This window comes from Drosophila miranda (genome assembly GCF_003369915.1).
Source record: "Drosophila miranda strain MSH22 chromosome Y unlocalized genomic scaffold, D.miranda_PacBio2.1 Contig_Y2_pilon, whole genome shotgun sequence".
NCBI lineage: Eukaryota > Metazoa > Arthropoda > Insecta > Diptera > Drosophilidae > Drosophila > Drosophila miranda.
Genome location: NW_022881614.1, coordinates 11339970 through 11357819, shown reverse-complemented (window position 1 = coordinate 11357819; position 17850 = coordinate 11339970). Strand labels below are relative to the sequence as shown.

At 49.0% G+C, this 17850-nt stretch overlaps 5 protein-coding genes, 1 long non-coding RNA gene and 2 pseudogenes across 7 annotated transcripts; 3 read left to right on the top strand and 5 right to left on the bottom strand.

The window, feature by feature from the left end:
- Positions 1-1041: 1041 nt before the first annotated feature.
- Positions 1042-1499, bottom strand: LOC117193147 (neuropeptide-like protein 32). Its single transcript, XM_033397876.1, has one exon. The coding sequence runs from the start codon at positions 1473-1475 to the stop codon at positions 1188-1190; it is 288 nt and encodes a 95-aa protein (XP_033253767.1). The 5' UTR covers positions 1476-1499; the 3' UTR covers positions 1042-1187.
- A 2760-nt stretch (positions 1500-4259) lies between these two features.
- LOC117193024 lies at positions 4260-4631 on the top strand. Its single transcript, XM_033397742.1, has one exon. The coding sequence runs from the start codon at positions 4260-4262 to the stop codon at positions 4629-4631; it is 372 nt and encodes a 123-aa protein (XP_033253633.1).
- A 1209-nt stretch (positions 4632-5840) lies between these two features.
- Positions 5841-6716, top strand: LOC117194017 (annotated as a pseudogene).
- A 1-nt stretch (position 6717) lies between these two features.
- Positions 6718-6921, bottom strand: LOC117193023 (the record flags this gene model as incomplete). The annotated part of the gene is made up of 1 exon (XM_033397741.1): positions 6718-6921. A coding segment is annotated over exon 1 (204 nt), but the record flags the coding sequence as incomplete, so codon positions are not given.
- A 171-nt stretch (positions 6922-7092) lies between these two features.
- On the bottom strand, positions 7093-7521 carry LOC117194189. The gene has a single exon (XM_033398846.1). The coding sequence runs from the start codon at positions 7486-7488 to the stop codon at positions 7108-7110; it is 381 nt and encodes a 126-aa protein (XP_033254737.1). The 5' UTR covers positions 7489-7521; the 3' UTR covers positions 7093-7107.
- Positions 7522-8197: 676 nt separating this feature from the next.
- LOC117192329 lies at positions 8198-8766 on the bottom strand (annotated as a pseudogene).
- A 2416-nt stretch (positions 8767-11182) lies between these two features.
- LOC108160151 (protein transport protein Sec24A) lies at positions 11183-17224 on the bottom strand. 2 transcript variants are annotated; one of them, XM_017293966.2, is made up of 10 exons: positions 17047-17223; positions 14182-15669; positions 13993-14119; positions 13420-13919; positions 13130-13355; positions 12446-13068; positions 12155-12381; positions 11989-12086; positions 11788-11926; positions 11183-11719 (listed from the first exon to the last, which is right to left on the bottom strand). In XM_017293966.2, the coding sequence occupies exons 2-10, from the start codon at positions 15649-15651 to the stop codon at positions 11608-11610; spliced, it is 3522 nt and encodes a 1173-aa protein (XP_017149455.2). In that variant the 5' UTR covers positions 15652-15669; positions 17047-17223; the 3' UTR covers positions 11183-11607. The 2 variants fall into 2 exon arrangements, with proteins under 2 accessions (XP_017149455.2, XP_017149456.2); XM_017293967.2 differs by having other exon boundaries at positions 11608-11719; positions 13130-13352; positions 17047-17224.
- LOC117192551 lies at positions 16174-17735 on the top strand. Its single transcript, XR_004474373.1, has 2 exons — positions 16174-16411; positions 17435-17735. It is a non-coding gene; the product is annotated as an uncharacterized LOC117192551 (long non-coding RNA).
- Positions 17736-17850: the final 115 nt, after the last annotated feature.

The following is a 17850-nucleotide window of genomic DNA, read 5'->3' as shown; positions in this document are numbered from 1 at the left end:
AAAGTACGATTATATTTGGCAAAGATAGAGACCAGCGACAGAGGCAGAGGCAACGACAGCGATGGGCCCATAATGTTGACACCAGAAATTAGCAGCTCTCCGCACGAGCCCAAGACCAAGACCAAACCACCAGACCACCAGACCACCAGGCCAGCAGACCAGCAGACCAGAAGCATGTATAAAAACCTAGTTGTCATGACACTTGGAATTAAGTACCAGCCCAACATCTATCACATCAGCAGCAATCTACACGCACCATCCCAGCCAAACGATGAATTTCCTCAGCCTCCTGGGTTGTGGCTGTGATTACGGACAGCTATCAAGGAAATGACAAGGCCGTTCAATGTGCGATGAACCCCTAGCTGCTAATTGTTCTACTTTCATTAGCTCCTACTTGAATGTGAGGGTGACTATCTGTTGGAATCCCAGTGGCATATCTCTAAATATACCCCTAAAAGTGGCAGGTATACTCTTAAAAGAACATTTAGCAGTGAGTTGATATTATCTGGAGGAATTCCATCCATGCTTAGCGACACTTATGCCAATTTTCCATGTACCTTGTCAGTATAAGATATTATTTATACTCTGTTTAAATTTCATTTAAAAATATAATTTTATTTATGGGTATATACAAAATTGCAATGTGTGGAGTCGATGCGTGATTTAACGGCCGTTGACAGCATGGGCGGCTCCCTGATCAGCCACGTCCAAGAGATTCACCCGTTCGTCGCCGTCCAGGAAATCTTGGCCATGGACGAAGGCCAGGCAGAGGAAGCCGATGAGTGCGAGAAGAATCAGACGCATCTTGAGTCGTTGTTGTTTTGAGGATTGTTCTTGGAGAATCACTGGATGATTGAGTGCGTTTTGCTGCGAGCAACTGTTGATCGTTGAGCCCAGGCACCGGCCTTTTATTTGGCCAGCAGTCCCTGGAGCACACACATCTGGTATTCCAGTTCTTGTTGACTATTTTCGCATTTATGGTAGATAGAAATTAATGTTTTCAATAAAATCCTAACGGCACAAACAAATTACGATTTCGAACTGATTTAATTCGCAGTAGAAAGCTTCGCCAAGCTCTAGGTGATTTTTATTGGACATGAACATGAATAGCTTTGTTATTAAGAGAATTGCTTTATTTGAGGTGTGGGTCGATTATACATCCAAATCGAAATACGCGGTGGCGCTTGCTACCACCAATAGCTACGATAGCCATAGCCCCAGGGGCGATACGAAACACGCCATCCACCGCCCCAACCTCTATTCCATCCGCCGCCCCATCCTCCTCCCCAGCCGCCCCAGAGCCAACGGGCCGGACGTTCCCCCTCCTCTGCATGCTGGCCACCCACATCGGCCACATCCGATAAGGCCACAGCGGGAACGGCATCCGACATGGGTTCTTGATTGTCCGGCCGGGCCATTGCCGATCCCAGAAGGGCAGGGAGAGCAAAGACTAAGATGAGCTGCATTCGGACCATCCTCTCCAGTGGAACTGTGCCACAGCCGGAGGCCACAGACACCTTTTATAATCGTCTGCACTTCGCGCACTTCTAATTGAAGTGTATGCATTTGCAGTGCATTTGCTGTCTTCAGGGGTGCTGACCCATACACCATATTATTCTTAATAAAAATGTTTATTAACACTAATTTGCATGGACCTGAAGAGGCAGAAAACCAAGACTTACACTAAGTTTTAACAAAGCGATCTTTATGGAAAGACCCGCCATACTCGTAACGTAACTGTCAATCGGGCATCGATAATACTGAATAATTTATGGCCTAGCCGAGCAGGCCCAACAGACCGCCTAGTGCTTGTGAATTTCCCCCACCGCCCGCTGCCGCTGCTCCGCCCGCTCCTCCTCCGTTGGCCAGATACGGGCGCAGACTACTGCCCAGGGCCTGGCCCAGGAGTCCGGCCAGCTGGGCCTATAGTTGTAGCTGGGATATCTGCTGCCGTAGTACTGATCCGACTGGGCTCCAGCTGCTGCTGCAGCACCACCCACGGGCCGCTGTGGCGGCACTGGCGCTACAGGAACGTCAAAGAGGGAACCACCACCGATGCCTAGGAGGAGGGGCGTCAACAGACCCAAGGTACGTCCCTGCGGACGATCCGATCTCGATTTGCCGCTCCTCTCCGCCAAGACGGCAGTGAGAAGGAGACTCATCAGAGCCAAGCGCGCGGGAAGATTCATTCCGTATCCAAAAGGTGCAACTAATCTGTGGCCCAGTCCACAGCCAACTGAAGACTGGCCAGAAGAGCAAAATAAGTTATATAGCGGAAAAGTTCTTGGGCAAAATTTCCAAATTGGTTTGCCGCAAAACTTGTCGACCTTCACGGGCCCCAAATGACAATCCGCAGCCCGCGCGAGCGAGCGGAACTTTGGCCTCCACGCCCCGCTCAAACGATCTTCTGCAGACGGATTTGCTTTGGGCATAGTCATCGGCACACCCGCCATTGACCTTGTCAAATAAGTCAGAAATCTGTTTCACACCGTTAACTCGATGGCTTACTTCCGCGGGTTTTTCGGTTTTTTTCGTCTTTTGTTTTTTTTTACCAGTTTTGGGGGCGTTTTCGCAGAGCCAATTTAGTTTTGTGTTTGCTTTGCAATTAAAATTGTCAATAGCAAAAGCTAACGAGAGGGAACGTTGTGAGTTGCTGCGGACACCGCAACTCTACATTCATACCCGATACTTAGTCAGTATGGCTCTCCTCCGGCAGACGCCGCTAATAATAAACGACACGACAAAGAGTGCGTGCGAGAGAGACAGAAAATCAGTCTGAGCGTGACGTCGGGCGCTGCGTAACAACTGCAAATTGATTTGTTCCTATTGGCTATAAAAATGATCCGATCTGATCCAGATTCAGCAATCTGATAGATATGGTGGTTATCTATGATTCTGCGTTTTCAGTTTTCTCGAATGTGCGGATACCAAATTTGGTTACTCTAGCGTTAATTGTCTCTGAGATTTGTGAATATTCCCTGATTTTCGTCCATTGCGGGGTCGGAAGGGGGTGTGGCGAAATTTTGAAACAAACTCGTCTCGGTCCGATATATTAGGAGTATGGATACCAAATTTGGTTGCTCTACCTGTGCTAAAAACAGATTATAGTCGAAATTAAACCAACAAAAAATAACAGTTTTTCTGGGTGGGAAAGGGATCTATTTGGATGAGGCGTCGGAGGGACTCATCTCTTACGCACTTGACTAGGGAACTACGACGCGAACACTACGTTGGGTGCTGGAACCGGTTGCCGCTCGCTAATCCATCGGTATCATATTATTCCTGTTCGAAAATCTTCCACAGTACGGAAGATCGATTCGAATGCCAGATTAATCCCATCTGTTTCGATTGGAACCCAAGTATCGGCTGTTTCAAACTATGGCTGTTTGTCGTTTGAGCCGTGAATTGGCAGTCGCTTGTGAAATGTTATGGTAAGAAGCGGACTTTTCTGGAACCATTTAACTTGTTTTCGAGCCAATCACTAATTGATACGTCAATAAAATAACTATTTTCAATCGTTTCCATTCACCCGGAGACCCGTAAATAGACCTTGGGATTCCTATTTTTGTTAGTTCCAGACACAGACTTTCACCAGAAGCGTACTCGAACCGCCTTGGGGTAGGGCCACAGAGATAAGGCCCAAAGAAAAGGGAAGATCTTATGAATCACGGACTTCTAATTAGCAAAGGCAAATATTTTCCACTCTCGATTGTTGAATACATTTCCGTGGAAACAGGCGCGCGCAGTCACCGTGATTCATATTTGTTCAAAACTTTCCTGTAATTGCACTCAATTAACGCCTCGCCCAGACGGATTTATAGAGCCTGAAAGGTCTCTGAAAATAAGCACAACTTAGGTCTTAGTTGGGGGGTGGTAAAAGATTAAAGAATACTTTAGTCGCTTCTTAACGAATTTCGCCGAATGATGAGGAATCTGTGTTCGGAAGAGCCCAACTCCAGGGGAAATGATTCATTTCATCAGCGGTGCCTACCACAACAAAACCGCAGAACGCAACTTCACATCTGAAACGCCGCCCCCTCGTTGATCAGCCCTTAGTGCTGTCGTCACTAAGTTCCCTCTCCAAGAGTGTGCGTGTGTGATTTGTGTTGAGTGCACTGCAGGTAGGAGTACTCGAATGGGATTGGGATAATCCGATAATGGACGCGACTTCCCCGCTCTCGTCCACTCTCGACAGAAGCGTATATATAGAGCCTTGCGGAGGGGTCAGAGGGCAACAGTCTTCTATCAGCAAGGGCACCATGCACATGTACTACTCCTCAGTGCTGCTCCTTCTGCTTCCTTTTGTGATACTGGAGCTCTGTGCAGCCAAGCCTTGGTGGCCCTCAAACGATGTCGGCTACGATGCCAGTCTCGATCCGGTGGCCTGGTCCCGCACCTTTGTCCAGGAAAAAGTACGCACATCCCGCAGGAACAAGAACCGGCACCAGCAGTCCACCGACTGGTGGTACCACACACCCTCTGCTCCCGAGCCGACGGCAGCTCCTCTGAACTTTGTGAACAGAAATAACTACAGAAGATTCCTGAAGAGACGCCGCAAGCTGGTAGCACGTGAGCACTACCTACAGAGGCATCCACACTCATATTCACATTCATATCGACATCGACATTAGGTGCTAAGCGTACATTAATTTCTAGTAATTAGCGTATTAAACAAAAGACCAAGAAGAAGGCCCAAACAAGCTTGCTGTTTTTATACCCGATACTCTAAATGAGTATTGGGGTATATTAGATTTGTGGTAAAAGTGGATGTGTGTAACGTCCAGAAGGAATCGTTTCCGACCCCATAAAGTATATATATTCTTGATCAGCATCAATAGCCGAGTCGATTGAGCCCTGTCTGTCTGTCCATCCGTCCGTCTGTCCGTCTGTCCGTCCCCTTCAGCGCCTAGTGCTCAAAGACTATAAAAGCTAGAGCAACGATGTTTTGGATCCAGACTTCTGTGATATGTCACTGCTACAAAAATATTTCAAAACTTCGCCCCGCCCACTTCCGCCCCCACAAAGAACGAAAATCTGTGGCATCCACAATTTTAAAGATATGAGAAAACCAAAAACGTAGAATTGTAGAGAATGACGATATCTTTAAGACTGCGGAATCTGACTTGGATCGTATTATTATTATAGCCAGCATCAAGAAAACACTTTCATTTTTTCTCGCCGTGTCTCTCTCTAACACACACGTATCATAGGCGGCTTTGCTTAGAGTAAAACATTAGCGCCTAGATCTCGGAGACTACAAAAGCTAGAGCAACCAAATTTGGTATCCACACTCCTAATATATCGGACCGAGACGAGTTTGTTTCAAAATTTCGCCACACCTCCTTCCGCCCCCGCAAAGGACGAAAATCTGGGGATATTCAAAAATCTCAGAGACTATTAAGGCTAGAAAAACCAAATTTGGTATCCGCACTCCTGTTAGATCTTACTATAAAACGTGTATCTCAAAATTTCGCCCCACCCCCTTCCGCCCACACAAAGGACGAAAATCTGTTGCATCCACAATACTGCACATTCGAGAAAACTAAAAACGCCGAATCATAGATAATGACCATATCTATCAGATTGCTGAATCTGGATCAGATCAGATCATTTTTATAGCCAATAGGAACAAATCAATTTGCAGTCGCTACGCAGCGCCCGACGTCACGCTCAGACTGATTTTCTGTCTCTCTCGCACGCACTCTTTGTCGTGTCGTTTAATATTAGCGGCGTCTGCCGGAGGAGAGCCATACTGACTTAGTATCGGGTATATCCGTAGAGTTGCGGTGTCCGCAGCAACTCACAACGTTCCCCTCGTTTATTTTTAGGCTGGAGGGCAGTCGCGCGCGTCAGCAAAAACCTGACTCGCTTCGATTAGCAGGAGTCTGAGATAGATTCCAGATACGAGATATTCCAAACAAGTTCTTGAATGGGGGATCGATCTGGGGCACGTAGTAAGCTGCTGCTTGTCCGAAGCAAACAGAGATTAGAGACGCTGGCTAAGGTCAATCCGTTGACGTTTCAAGAGCATAGACCATTGGTAACATGGTAACATGGTAAAGATATTAGCAAACATGATGTAACTTTTGGCAGATCCAGCTAAAGACATGGACACCAGCACACCAATCGCCAGTCGCGGACTCTGTTTGCCCACATACTCCACCAGGCCCAGACCAGACCGACCCCTCCCAAAAGTCTAACACAATTTGGATGAATGAAAGTACGAGTATATTTGGCAGCGACAGAGGCAGAGGCAACGACAGCGATGGGCCCATAATGTTGACACCAGAAATTAGCAGCTCTCCGCACGAGCCCAAGACCAAGACCAGACCACCAGGCCAGCAGACCAGCAGTCCAGAAGCATGTATAAAAACCTAGTTGTCATGGCACTTGGAATTAAGTACCAGCCCAACATCTATCACATCAGCAGCAATCTACACGCACCATCCCAGCCAAAAGATGAATTTCCTCAGCCTCGCCTTCATCGCTGTCGTCTGTGCCGTGAGCAGCAGTTGGAGCCTTCCCGTGGAGTTGGATACCGGCGCCATCAGCCTGCTGGATTTGGAGGCAGAACAACAACCGCTTGTAGATGAGACAGAGGCCGAACGTGTGGCACGTGGACTGGGCGGCTTGGCGGACTCGGTGGCAAGTTTGGCGGCCTGGGAGGAGGACTGGGTGGGCTCAAGGGAGGATTTGGCGGAGGACTGGGACACGGCTTTGGCGTGCCAGCGGTTTGGTCCTCGTTTTCGGCTTGGGCTGCCAGCGGCTGAAGGCGAGGCGCACTTGATTGGCAAAGCTGCGCCACCATCTATTACCAGTGGTTGTAAGCGGGGCCACCTGGGTATCGTACTCCCGCTCATCCAGAGCCAAGACCTGGCCGAGAATGGTCCACACCAACAGCAAGCGAAGCAGAGACAACATTTTAGCAAGTGGTCCCCCGATGAGTCCACTTATAAACACTTTCTGGCCGTTACTTTCTTCGACTCTACACAACTTATTCGATTGATTGTAGGCCATAAAGTCCCGACTCGATTGGTTTGCATAACGTTAACATTTATTGAAGTATCACAAAATCACAAAATCAGCATCCAACTCGGACGATCTCTCTTAGCCATAGAAGCCACCGCCGTAGTAGCCTCCTCGGCCGCGGTAGCGGGTGCGTGTTATGACGCGAGTGCGCTGGAAACCGCCACCAAAGCCGCCGCCGTATCCACCATAGCCTCCGTAGTAGGGTGGTGGGGGTGGTCCAAAGAAGGGCGGAGGCGGTGGAGGACCTAAGAACTGACGAACTTTGCGAACGTTCTCATCTCCCGCCTCACTCTGGGCAGTTTCTCCAGCCTCCGAGAGCTGAAAGGGGCTCGGCTCCGGATCCGTTCCTGTTTCCGTTTCCGCTTCTGTGGCTGCAATCGAAGCACCGAGCAGCATCAACGCACTGAGGCAGAACAGTAAGAATACTTTGGTGTAATCCATTGGGAGTCGCATTCGCATTAAGACTTGATCAAACACTGAAACTGAGCTCCGACCTGAGCTTTAATTTATAGGCAATCATTTGCCTTGTCCCTCCAAGAACCCTACCAGAGCCGCAAAACAAAGGAGGTTCATTGGCATTGTTGATTGCCATTTGAATGTGTTTTATTTTTTCTCCTTTTCGTTTTCGTCTAATTTTAATTTTGAGCCGAGCAAAAAGCGGGCGAGCATAATTATTGGAATGAAAAAACCCAACAAACGAACTACAGAAATAGATGAAGTTGACCCAATCTTAATGTGATGATGGAACGAGATGTGAGGCGGAAGTGTATGCGATACAGTGGGCCGAGAAGTGTGTAATTGTGATCGTCTGATATCGATGCGGAATGTAATCTGATTGTATGGCACTAACTGAGCTCTTTATAGCTATACCTGTGTACTCTATGGGTTTGAACTATAATCTTTAAAGGTATGTAATAGATATCAACACTGTATCTTGTACCGAGTATCTTGAAGAACATCTCTATGGGAGTTCACACCTTCTGAGCTCTAATAGTGTCCAAGATATCTATAAGAATATACACTCCAGCACTATATATCAGATCAAACAGTTCTAGTGATTACCCATTCTTAACCACTGTTACTATTTGATGGCTGGCTCGTTGTTTACCATCCGCGTCGCTTCGCGAGAAATTCAGTCGTTTATTTATTGCTTACACTCAAGACCCATTCAACCAATGAAACCGCCTTTAAATTTGGCAAATCCCACGGCGCCACAAACAAAGCCACCGCCAAAGCCCCCACCACCGCCGCCCAGTCCGAGCCCACTCAAGCCTCCTCCTGGAGCGAGTCCCAGGCCATTGTATCCATAGCCGTAGCCATAACTGGGGATTGTCTGGACCGTGGAAATAGTCGAGATAACCGGCACCGGTTGAGATAACCGTTTGAATAGCAGGAGCAGCCACCACACCACCGCCCCCAATGAAGCCTCCGCCCACAATGCCGCCGCCTCCCAGGCCGCCAATGTGCCGTGTCCTTCTCACAAGGTCCGTGTTGCTGTCGCCGTCTCCGTCTCCGCCTCCGCTGCTGGCAGTGATGGGGCTGGACGTGACCGAGGCAAGCGCCAAGACGAGCGCCAGGTAAACCGTCTTCAACAGCATGGTGCGATGGAGTGTTTTTCCTGCCTCGGCACTTGGCCGGGTATTTATGCAAATTAATTAGTGTCCACTCCCACTCTGGCCACACGGCTCGGAACTGTTTGTGCAACCAATTCACAGATCGGGAGCCGAAAATCCCCAACATGACAGCGCAGAGCACTGTTGCTGATTCTAGTGATGCTCATGGGTTTGCCCTATGGGCGGTTCGCACCTCATCATCTTCGTCATCATTGCCACAACATCGTGAAGGTCTTGTACCTTCGTGTGCATAAAAAACCAGGTTGAGTCTTTTCTCGCATCTCACAACGTATCTGACGAGGCGGAATCGGCGGCGGCGTTGGCGCAGCAGCTGGCTTTGGACGCTATCGGGAGAGCTACCGGGTGAGAGGGCGTGGCCTTGGTGGCGGATTCCGTGCTCGCTACGACAAGAAGATTGGCGGTGGCTTTGCGGGCTTTGGAGCTGTAGCGGGAGCCGGGGCAATAGGTGGAGCAGGCGGTGGTCTACTAGGCTAGTGTTAGTGTGTTTTAGAATAAATTAATCAATAGCAAATAATTATAATTAAAATCAACACAACAATCTTAAAAACGTAGGTTTTGTATTTGCGGATAAGTCCTTCGCAGTCTTCAGGGGCATCATCTTCGGGGAGATATTCTCCGCGTAGGAACTCCACGTTGGGTGATGTAATTTGGAAGAGATTGTAGTACTTCGCCCCTTCACCACCAAATGAACCTCAGGAAGACTGTGAACAACAGAAAGAAGGCGAAAACGAAGCGGTGCAATTTTCCCTTCCAGCCACACAATCCCCCAATTCTCTGGGTCCACGAAGGGTGCATATGCGGAAACTGCGGCTCCGTCGGGTATACGATGGGATCCGACTCCTGGGGATCCCCCAGAATAGGCTTCACGACGACATAAAAGCCGGAGATGCGCTTGCCATCGAGCTGCATGGCCCGATAGAGACCCATTCGGTCGAGGTACCGTAGACGAATGGCGTCGGGCGTCTCGCGAATCTTCAGGATTGTGCCCACGGCGTGGAACGATTTCAGGATCTTCTCGGTGGCTCTCCGTGGGAAGCCTCTCAGTTCCACCCATTTGACGGGAATCCCAGCCGAACCCCATGCTTCAGTCTCAGTCGGTGTATCATGCTCGCGTTCCGGCCAGAAGGGACGTGGGGACTTTGGTCCATTCTGGGCTGGAGAAGCACGATACTCAAGGTTCCGGGTATTCCGTATCGGGGATCGTGAAGGGGGGAGCCAATTACCATAGCGCTGCGTAGTCTCAGTCGGTGTCTCATGCTCGCGTTCCGGCCAGAAGGGACGTGGGGACTTTGGTCCATTCTGGGCTGGAGCAGGACGATACACAAGGTTCCGGGTATTCCGTATCAGGGATCGTGAAGGGGGGAGCCAATCACTGTAGCGCTGCGTAGTCTCAGTCGGTGTCTCATGCTCGCGTTCCGGCCAGAAGGGACGTGGGGACTTTGGTCCATTCTGGGCTAGAGCAGGACGATACTCAAGGTTCCGGCTATTCCGTATGAGGGATCGTGAAGGGGGGAGCCAATCACTGTGGCGCTGTTGCGTAAACTCCCCCGCCTCGGGGGTGCCAGAATTCACTCGAGTCCACTCAACCGGCCATCCAGGAACGCAGCCCGCTTGTTCCTGTCGGCAGTCCTCGGCGACCGAGCGTTTTTTTCCATTGCTGCCATGGTCAGTTGTTTCATAGATGGAAGCCATGGAGTTATCGTCCGCGTGGTTCAGCATAAGTTACGATTTCAAATTAAATTTGTGAAAATTAAAGAACCGAATCGTTGTTCTCCGAACGAGACTCAATTTGTAACTGAATAATTCAATGACAATACAACAGAAAGTAAAATTTGTAATGGCAGTTGGGGAAAAGTAGTCGCCACATTTCAAGGACTACTACATCTATGTCTTCTACTATGTGAGCTCGACATGCAATAAATGCATTGGTCTATGCTTTAAATAAAACTTTATTTAGCTTTTGACGTACTCGTATGTGTATAAAGTATACTACAGCATATGTATAATGTTTTCGATTAGTTAACAAATTCCGGGACCGAAACGAATGTCTTTTTGCGGCAGCTCTTTCCGGATCCGTTCCACATGCGTCTTTCACAAACTAATCTTACCTAGGGCCCTTCCTTTGCTGTGGGATCGTGGGACTGTTCTATATATATGTATTTTGTTATAGTATAATAATCTTTCTAGGCGTAAGACGTACACAATACCGAAACTATTCCCCTACGTACACACACACACACATTTTAAATAACTTGGCTAGCTACTCATAATCGTACTCGCACATTGAAACAAAAAGCCCTGCAGTAGCCCAATCTTCTTTCTTATAACTTGTAAAATAATATTTCTGTTCTGTTTTGTTTCATTTTGGGCAATAAATAATATTGAAAACAGCAAAAGCATAACAACAACGTGTGCTGTTTGGGACTGAGTTTTTGTTTGCAGAATGTTTGGAAGCAGCTCGAAAATGAGCAAAGAAAAATTGCATTTAATAAATTATAATTTACAATAGCGGGCGCGGGTGTGTGTGGATTCTGTTTATTGTATAACATATACATATAATATAATATAATATATAATATAATAAATAACATTGCATGTCCGCTTGCGGGAGGGTCTACTGACTGGTTAGCCTGACTTGTGTTCGATCTAGTTTCAATTGTGACAAGATACACATAACTCTCTTTTACCTTTTATCTTTTCTGTTGCAATTTTTTGAGTGATTTTAGTGCAGTAAATCAACAAATAAATAAATACATGCACTTAAAAGTTACGCGATTGAGGGGAGGGTGAGGATGTGAGGGTAGTGGATCAGACAACTGGTCCTTGTAATTGCATCTCGTCTGCCTATATCCCATATAATGTTCTCCACTCGTATTTCCTGCCATTAGACACCAGAGTCGTAGACTCGCTGTATGCAATTATAGTAGGATTCTCTGCTTATATACTATTTAACCTGAGCCCGAATGTGTTGCAAGAATTCATAGTACGATAAACTCGATTCACTGCGATCGTCGGTTAATCTCTCAATAAACTGACCCTTGGCCGTGCTCGTGTCTCTGATTTTGGGGGAGAACAGAAATCGATTAGAAATTGGCCCTCTTTACGCTGGATTTGAAGCACTCACCTGATTATCTGTACCAGCGCCGAATAGGGTTTGTCGTAGTTGAGGCGCAACAAAAAGCGCTGCAGTATATCGTACTCGGCACTCACAATATGAGGCAATCCATACACGTAGTCGCCCAGATCCGCAGTTGAGCTGATGCCTGAAACCGAGAAGGACAGCATTAAAGCCAGGAAGTTTACCCTGGGGTGACAGATATCTTACCCAGCACTGCCTCCAGGACATCGGGTGGCACATTGAGGCCGACATAGAGCATTATCAGTTGGCCACAATCCATCAGGAATATGGAACGAGAGTCCAGGCTTTAGATTGTAAATTTAATTTGTTAAATTTATCTGTCTGTAAGGGGATATACGGTTTTCGAACTTACTGCTCCGCAGATAATTGCAGGCGTGGCACTTCCGGTAGCGGATCCTCCTCGTCGTCTTCTTCAGTCGTGCTCGCATTGGAGTTGCGGGCATGGTAGATGAGCACATCAATCTTGTACAGCTCCGGATATACAAACTTCATCAGCTGATCCAGCGGCATGGTCTTCATGCAGTCCATGGCATACACACGATCATCCAGACGCGTGCTAGTTCCCACACGGAAAGCAGGCTAAAACGAAGAGGTTAGGGAAACGATATTGACTGCGAATTGAAGGAAATACATAAATACATACATGCTTGAGCAGCCCTAAGATGTAGAGAGGCATCAGGGCCAGACTACGGGGAGCAATCAGTTGGCCGGACTGTCCGGAGGGCAGATTTTGTGCAATCTTAAATGCATTGAACACGTCGATGGTTGCATTGATGAAGGCGTCACGAGCATCGGACAGATTCGAGGCTATTGACCGATCCACGGCCATCTTGGACAGCAGCCCGATAATCGCCTCCGTGTCGGCGGAGTGCATAACCTCGGGCAGCGACGACGTCACCGGCAGGCACACCGTATGCACCCGAATGCGTCGCTCGCCCTCGCTGTTCGTGTAGAGAAGCGCTGCCTGGAAGCAGATCGTCTTGACGTCGGTGAGGCTCTCCTCGTACGAAATTTGCATTCCGTAGCCCGCATCCGGATTAACGTTGGGCAGCGACAGCAGATCCGTGGAGCGCACAAAGAAGTTGCCGTGGAATGTGTGAACCTGCAGGCCGCGAGTGCAACGGATGCGCATCACCGCCTCGAAGCCAATTTTCCGTGTCAGATAGCGCTTGAAGCACATCCTGAACGAGTCCACCATATGCTGCTTGGTCTTCTGGTACAGCGGGAAATGGTGGACACAGCCGCCGCTGTGTTTGCTGATGCCAGCTGCAAGTGGGGGAATATATTAGTGAACGGATGGAGTAGGGCTCATCCTGGGGAGACTCACAAATGGTCGCCATGTCGCTGTACTGCTGGTTCATCAGGAAGAGGTCGCAGGCAATCTGGTAGCCAGAGCACTCTAGCGCAAAGCGCTTGTAGAAGTCCGTGGCCGGATTCAGGTGTGCCACATCCTTAGCCGAGCGATTGTTGGGATCCTCGCGCGGCTCTAGAGAGCCGGGTCCCTTGTTGGGAAGGCACGCTTGAAAGACGGTGATGCGTCCACCAGACGACTGCTGCGATTACAATACAAAGGAATGTCATCGTTTCTAAATAACCGCGAGTTTTACAAGTAGTTACCATCAGCTTGAAGGCCACCTGCAAGGCGGAACCCAGAGCAGAGCCGGGATCATGTGTGTAGCCGAATCGTTTGGGCAGAAGGTTGAGGAGAACTCGCACCAGTTGTTTGCACTCCTTGAGGTTCACCAGGAGGCTGTCGGGACGCGGCAGGAAGGGCTCGTCAATGTCCAGCAGCGTCATCTCGTGGGGCTGATTCAGACCCTCAGCCATGCTGTAGAAGTGCACGAAGCTGTCGTAGCAGATGAAGCCCACCTGAGTCCGAGCATCGCCTGGCATCTCGTCCAAATGCCGGTTGAGCACCGAACAGGCCGCCTCCAGGTAGCCGCTCTGCTGGGCAATGATTGACACGTCGAAGAGGAACAGATACATGGCCGGCTGCGGTGGACGTAGCATGTACTCCGACGGCGCAATGAACTCAATGGTGCTGGAGCGCACTTCTGGCCGTCGGGTCACATCGCCGTAGGTCTTGGTGGCCGGATCGAACTGGAACTCTTCGGGCACTGAAAGAGGGAGAATTTGCATATTGTTTCTTGTCGTTGATAAGGGCGAATCCCTTATTTAACTGTAACTCACACTCGTTCACGCGATAGCAGAGGTTGCACTTCCACATCTTGCTGTCCACAAAATAGACAAAGGGATTGATGTACGTGCGGCACAGCCGGCAGCGCACAATGTTGATGCACTGTATCACGGGCAGATTCTGTAAAATACAATAGTTTAGTTGTAGCATTCAGATTGAGATTCAAGGATCCTCCATCTTACGTTCACATCGCGAAACGGATGAATCACTATGCCAAGAGGCAGCCGCGACTTCTGCAGCAGCGAATTGGTCTCGGGGATTTTCGTAACGGTGCAGCGCATAATGCTGGGGCTGCAGTTGATCGACTCGTGGAACTGATTGTGCAACACCACCTTGGGCGCCGGCAATGTGGCCGGCGAGAGGATGTGTCTGTTCTGCATCAGGTCGATGGTGTCCTGGCCCCAGAGCCGACTAAATCCCTGCTGGGCAACATTCAACGGAACCGGTGCGCCAAGCTGCGGTGGACCGGACGTTGGCTGAGGCTGGGCGTAGGCATGCTGTCCTTGCGTTTGCATCGACGGAGGCGGTGGCTGCGACTGGTACTGCAAAGGCGTGCTCCTGGTCTGAGCTCCGAACATGCCAGGGGGCGGTGCTGCCTGCTGCTGCTGCTGTGGTAGCGGCGGTTGATGCAGCGGCTGCTGGCAGGCCTGGCCATACTGATACAGCTGCGGCGGAGCGAACGGCGCAGACTGTGCCTGAGGTTGTGGCTGCGGCGGAGCGAACGACGCTAACTGTGCCTGAGGCTGCGTCTGCATTGGGGGCGGAATTACAGGCACTGCTGCCTTTGGGAGACTTGGCGGCCAGGCGGTTCCTGCTCCAGGCGGCGGTGCAGCCCTTTGAAGATTGTTGTTCTGCTGATCATTGCTCGCAGTCGTGCCACCGTACATGATTCTTTGGCCTGACGCTGGCACGGGCACTGGCTGGGCACCACCCGTCGGTGGACTGCCGATCACTCTCGACGCACTAGGATTCAGATTGGGGGGCTTGTTCCTTATAAACGGCCCAGTCATGGGGTTCGCTAGCGGCTGCTGATGCTGCTGCTGCTGTTGTGGTGGCAACTGCTGCAGCTGCTGCGGCGTCGGCGCAGTATTAACCGATTGTTGTCCATTGGTCCGATTCAGATTCATTTGGTGCATATTGCTCGTCAGACTGGCCACAGATTGGGGCTGTATTGGTCGTGCTGCTGGTGGGGGAGCTCCGTGCGCATATTGGGTATTCTGGGGCATCGGCGGCGCCCCTCCCTGTTGAGGAACACTCATAAGTCCTGGCGAGGCGGTGCGCGACGAGTTGGCGCTGTTCGCTCCGTTGCTGCCATTCGTTAGGGTCGTCGGTCCGTTGGCGGTGGGCGGACGCAAATGAGACGGCAGAGTGCTGGGCGGAGGCGCCCCATTGTTGGCACCCGTCGAGGAAGGCGGCAGAAACTTGTTCACAATATTGCTGTTGAACTGCAACGGCGGCGGTTGACTGCTGTTGCTGCTCCCTGGATACGGGACTGGTGGCTGCTGGAATTTCTGTAGCTGTGGCTTCTGCTGGAGATATTGCTGTGCTGCTGCCGGGACTGCTCCGGGCAGACCGTTGACCAGACTGCTGCCCTGGTTGCCGTTCGCAGGGGCGGCGGCTGGTGGCACAAAGTTCTGATTGTAGGCGGACATTCTGCTAATACATACGATCTGAAAGCAGAGGGAGATGCGATCTGTGAGTTGTGATCTTCAGCCAGTCATTGTGCCAGTATCTTATCTCCCTGAAGGTTAGTTAGTATTATCAACAAATTGGCCCTAACAGCAGGGGCTGCTCTCTTGACTGTTACACGTTGACTACTTTGCTATATTATCGTTCAATGCCAGAATACGAGTTACTGGGAAAGCTCTAGGGCCGAACGTGCGGCTGATAACTCATTCCAGATCAGAATACCAATTGGAATCAATGGAATGGGGCAGAGGAAACCCTTGCTTGTGGCCTCTAATTGCATGCAATGCCAGCGGCCATATCAGACTGCAATATGGAATGCGAAACGAGCTTCTTCTTCGTCTCCAATTGCTATCATTATTGCTTTTATGGGCCCATTGTACACTCTCTATATACGAGTATGTATGTATGTATATGCCGAATACATGGCTGTTATTGCTGTGTGTATGCTTTATAGTGTCTGCGTCAACATTTATTTGGATATAAGTTGGAAATTTGTATCACATTCGTTTATTTAAACAGCTTCGACGAGATGGCCGGAGACGTGAAAAAAGCTCCGATTAAGCGTGTTATATGCTGTGTGTGTGCTTGACCTCGTAGCAGGCGATGATCGACGACGACGCTCGCTAATAAGCAGGTGGACCAAAGGCCACTGGCACAGACACCACTCAGTGTTTGCACAGCAGACTGATAGCGGAAGCAGGAAGGAACTGCTACTGGGAGCTGGTAACTCCAACTGGGGGCCCCCGTAAAAATCACTTTCGCTCAGACGGCAGGGACTAAAACAGATAACAAAGCAACATTTTTGATGACGTGCCTAACTACCGCCCTGCCCTGCCCTACCCTGTCTTTCTGTCTCTGGGTAGTCATTCGCTCTTCCTCCCGCCGCCCATCACCCACTCATTCGGGCTGTTGCTACCGTCTAGAAATTATAGAACTATCATCAGAACCCATCACCTTTCTGCATAACCCAAGAGGTATGCAACGCCACAAGCACCAGCACAGACACACACACTAACAATTGGGCGCAGACCCAAGAAAATCGAGTTTTCACTTAGTACTTGACCAGCAGAGGCGCAGCACTTGCACTTTGTAGTTGTCTCTTCTTCTTCCGCCCTTTATTGGCGATTTTTCGCTCTTTGCACGCACGCACCGAACGCAGCAGAACTGCGCTTTGGCCGTCTTTTTCATAATTATTTGTCGAATGGGGCTTTTGTTGTTTTTATTTATAAAGGGGTGGGGTCCCTGCACTGGAGTGCTGGTTACTTATTAATTGGCAATTATTTCCGAAAACGCGAATGATTGAAATTTTCCTGGCTGGGGCTTTCAATGATTTTACGCTCTCTCTTTATTTTACTCACTGGCGTCTTTCGCGTTTGTGGGGAGGTTTATGGACGCCAACGTCTATGGGCTGTTAAACTAACTTGCTGTGCAACGCTAATCACAAATTATAAAATTTTAAGAATTTTTGCAAGCCCGAAAAGGAACAAAAAATTTTGAGGCTTCGTCAATCAGTGTGACCGTCTGTTTGAAAACATCATCGGGGTTGAAGAGAATAGTGTGGCAGACAGTGCTACCATTTTAGCTTATTTAAGGTTAAGCTTTTTTTTTATTACAGCTACATATATATATTGCGATTCAGATGCTCTCTTCCCTGGTCTTCCTTTCATGTAAATGTGTGGGTTGCACAGAACACGAACATTTTTCCACAACTACGATTTCCATTGACGTATTTCAATTTAATTTCAGGGAGTGAAGATATATGAGCCATTTGTCGAATCTACTAATTTTGACTCGGAAATTCTGGCAGCACTGGTGGAAGTCTTGCCAGACAACCGTACATCAGCTGTTCGAGAGCCATATGTTCTGTGTGTGTGCACAGTGGAATATTGGAAACTATATTTGGGTAAAACCTGCATTTCAGAGGTCTACAATGTTCTATGAAACAATATCTAAAGAACATAGTAGTTGACTTAAAGAATAAATTGTTTTAATTGCAGTAATCGTATCTAGGCTCCATTAAAATAAATTTGTTAGAGTATTGGCTCTATTACATGTTTAACATTTCGGTTTCAAAAGAAATTCGAAAAAATATATACAAGTTCTGTAAGTAACGGTTGGACAGGCTATCAATTGATCCAAATCCGAATTTGTTGTTGGGCTAT

What these genes read in the sequence shown, in the direction of transcription:
- LOC117193024 (XM_033397742.1), top strand. Translation starts at nt 4,260, where the DNA reads ATGCACATGTACTACTCCTCAGTGCTGCTCCTTCTGCTTCCTTTTGTG.
- LOC117194189 (XM_033398846.1), bottom strand. Translation starts at nt 7,488, where the DNA reads ATGCGAATGCGACTCCCAATGGATTACACCAAAGTATTCTTACTGTTC.
- LOC108160151 (XM_017293966.2), bottom strand. Translation starts at nt 15,651, where the DNA reads ATGTCCGCCTACAATCAGAACTTTGTGCCACCAGCCGCCGCCCCTGCG. An exon ending in ATCCGTTTCGCGATGTGAAC is followed by an intron (nt 14,120 to 14,181) that starts GTAAGATGGAGG and finishes TGTATTTTACAG; the next exon opens with AATCTGCCCGTGATACAGTG. An exon ending in GCGCTGGTACAGATAATCAG is followed by an intron (nt 11,720 to 11,787) that starts GTGAGTGCTTCA and finishes CCCCAAAATCAG; the next exon opens with AGACACGAGCACGGCCAAGG.
- LOC117193147 (XM_033397876.1), bottom strand. Translation starts at nt 1,475, where the DNA reads ATGGTCCGAATGCAGCTCATCTTAGTCTTTGCTCTCCCTGCCCTTCTG.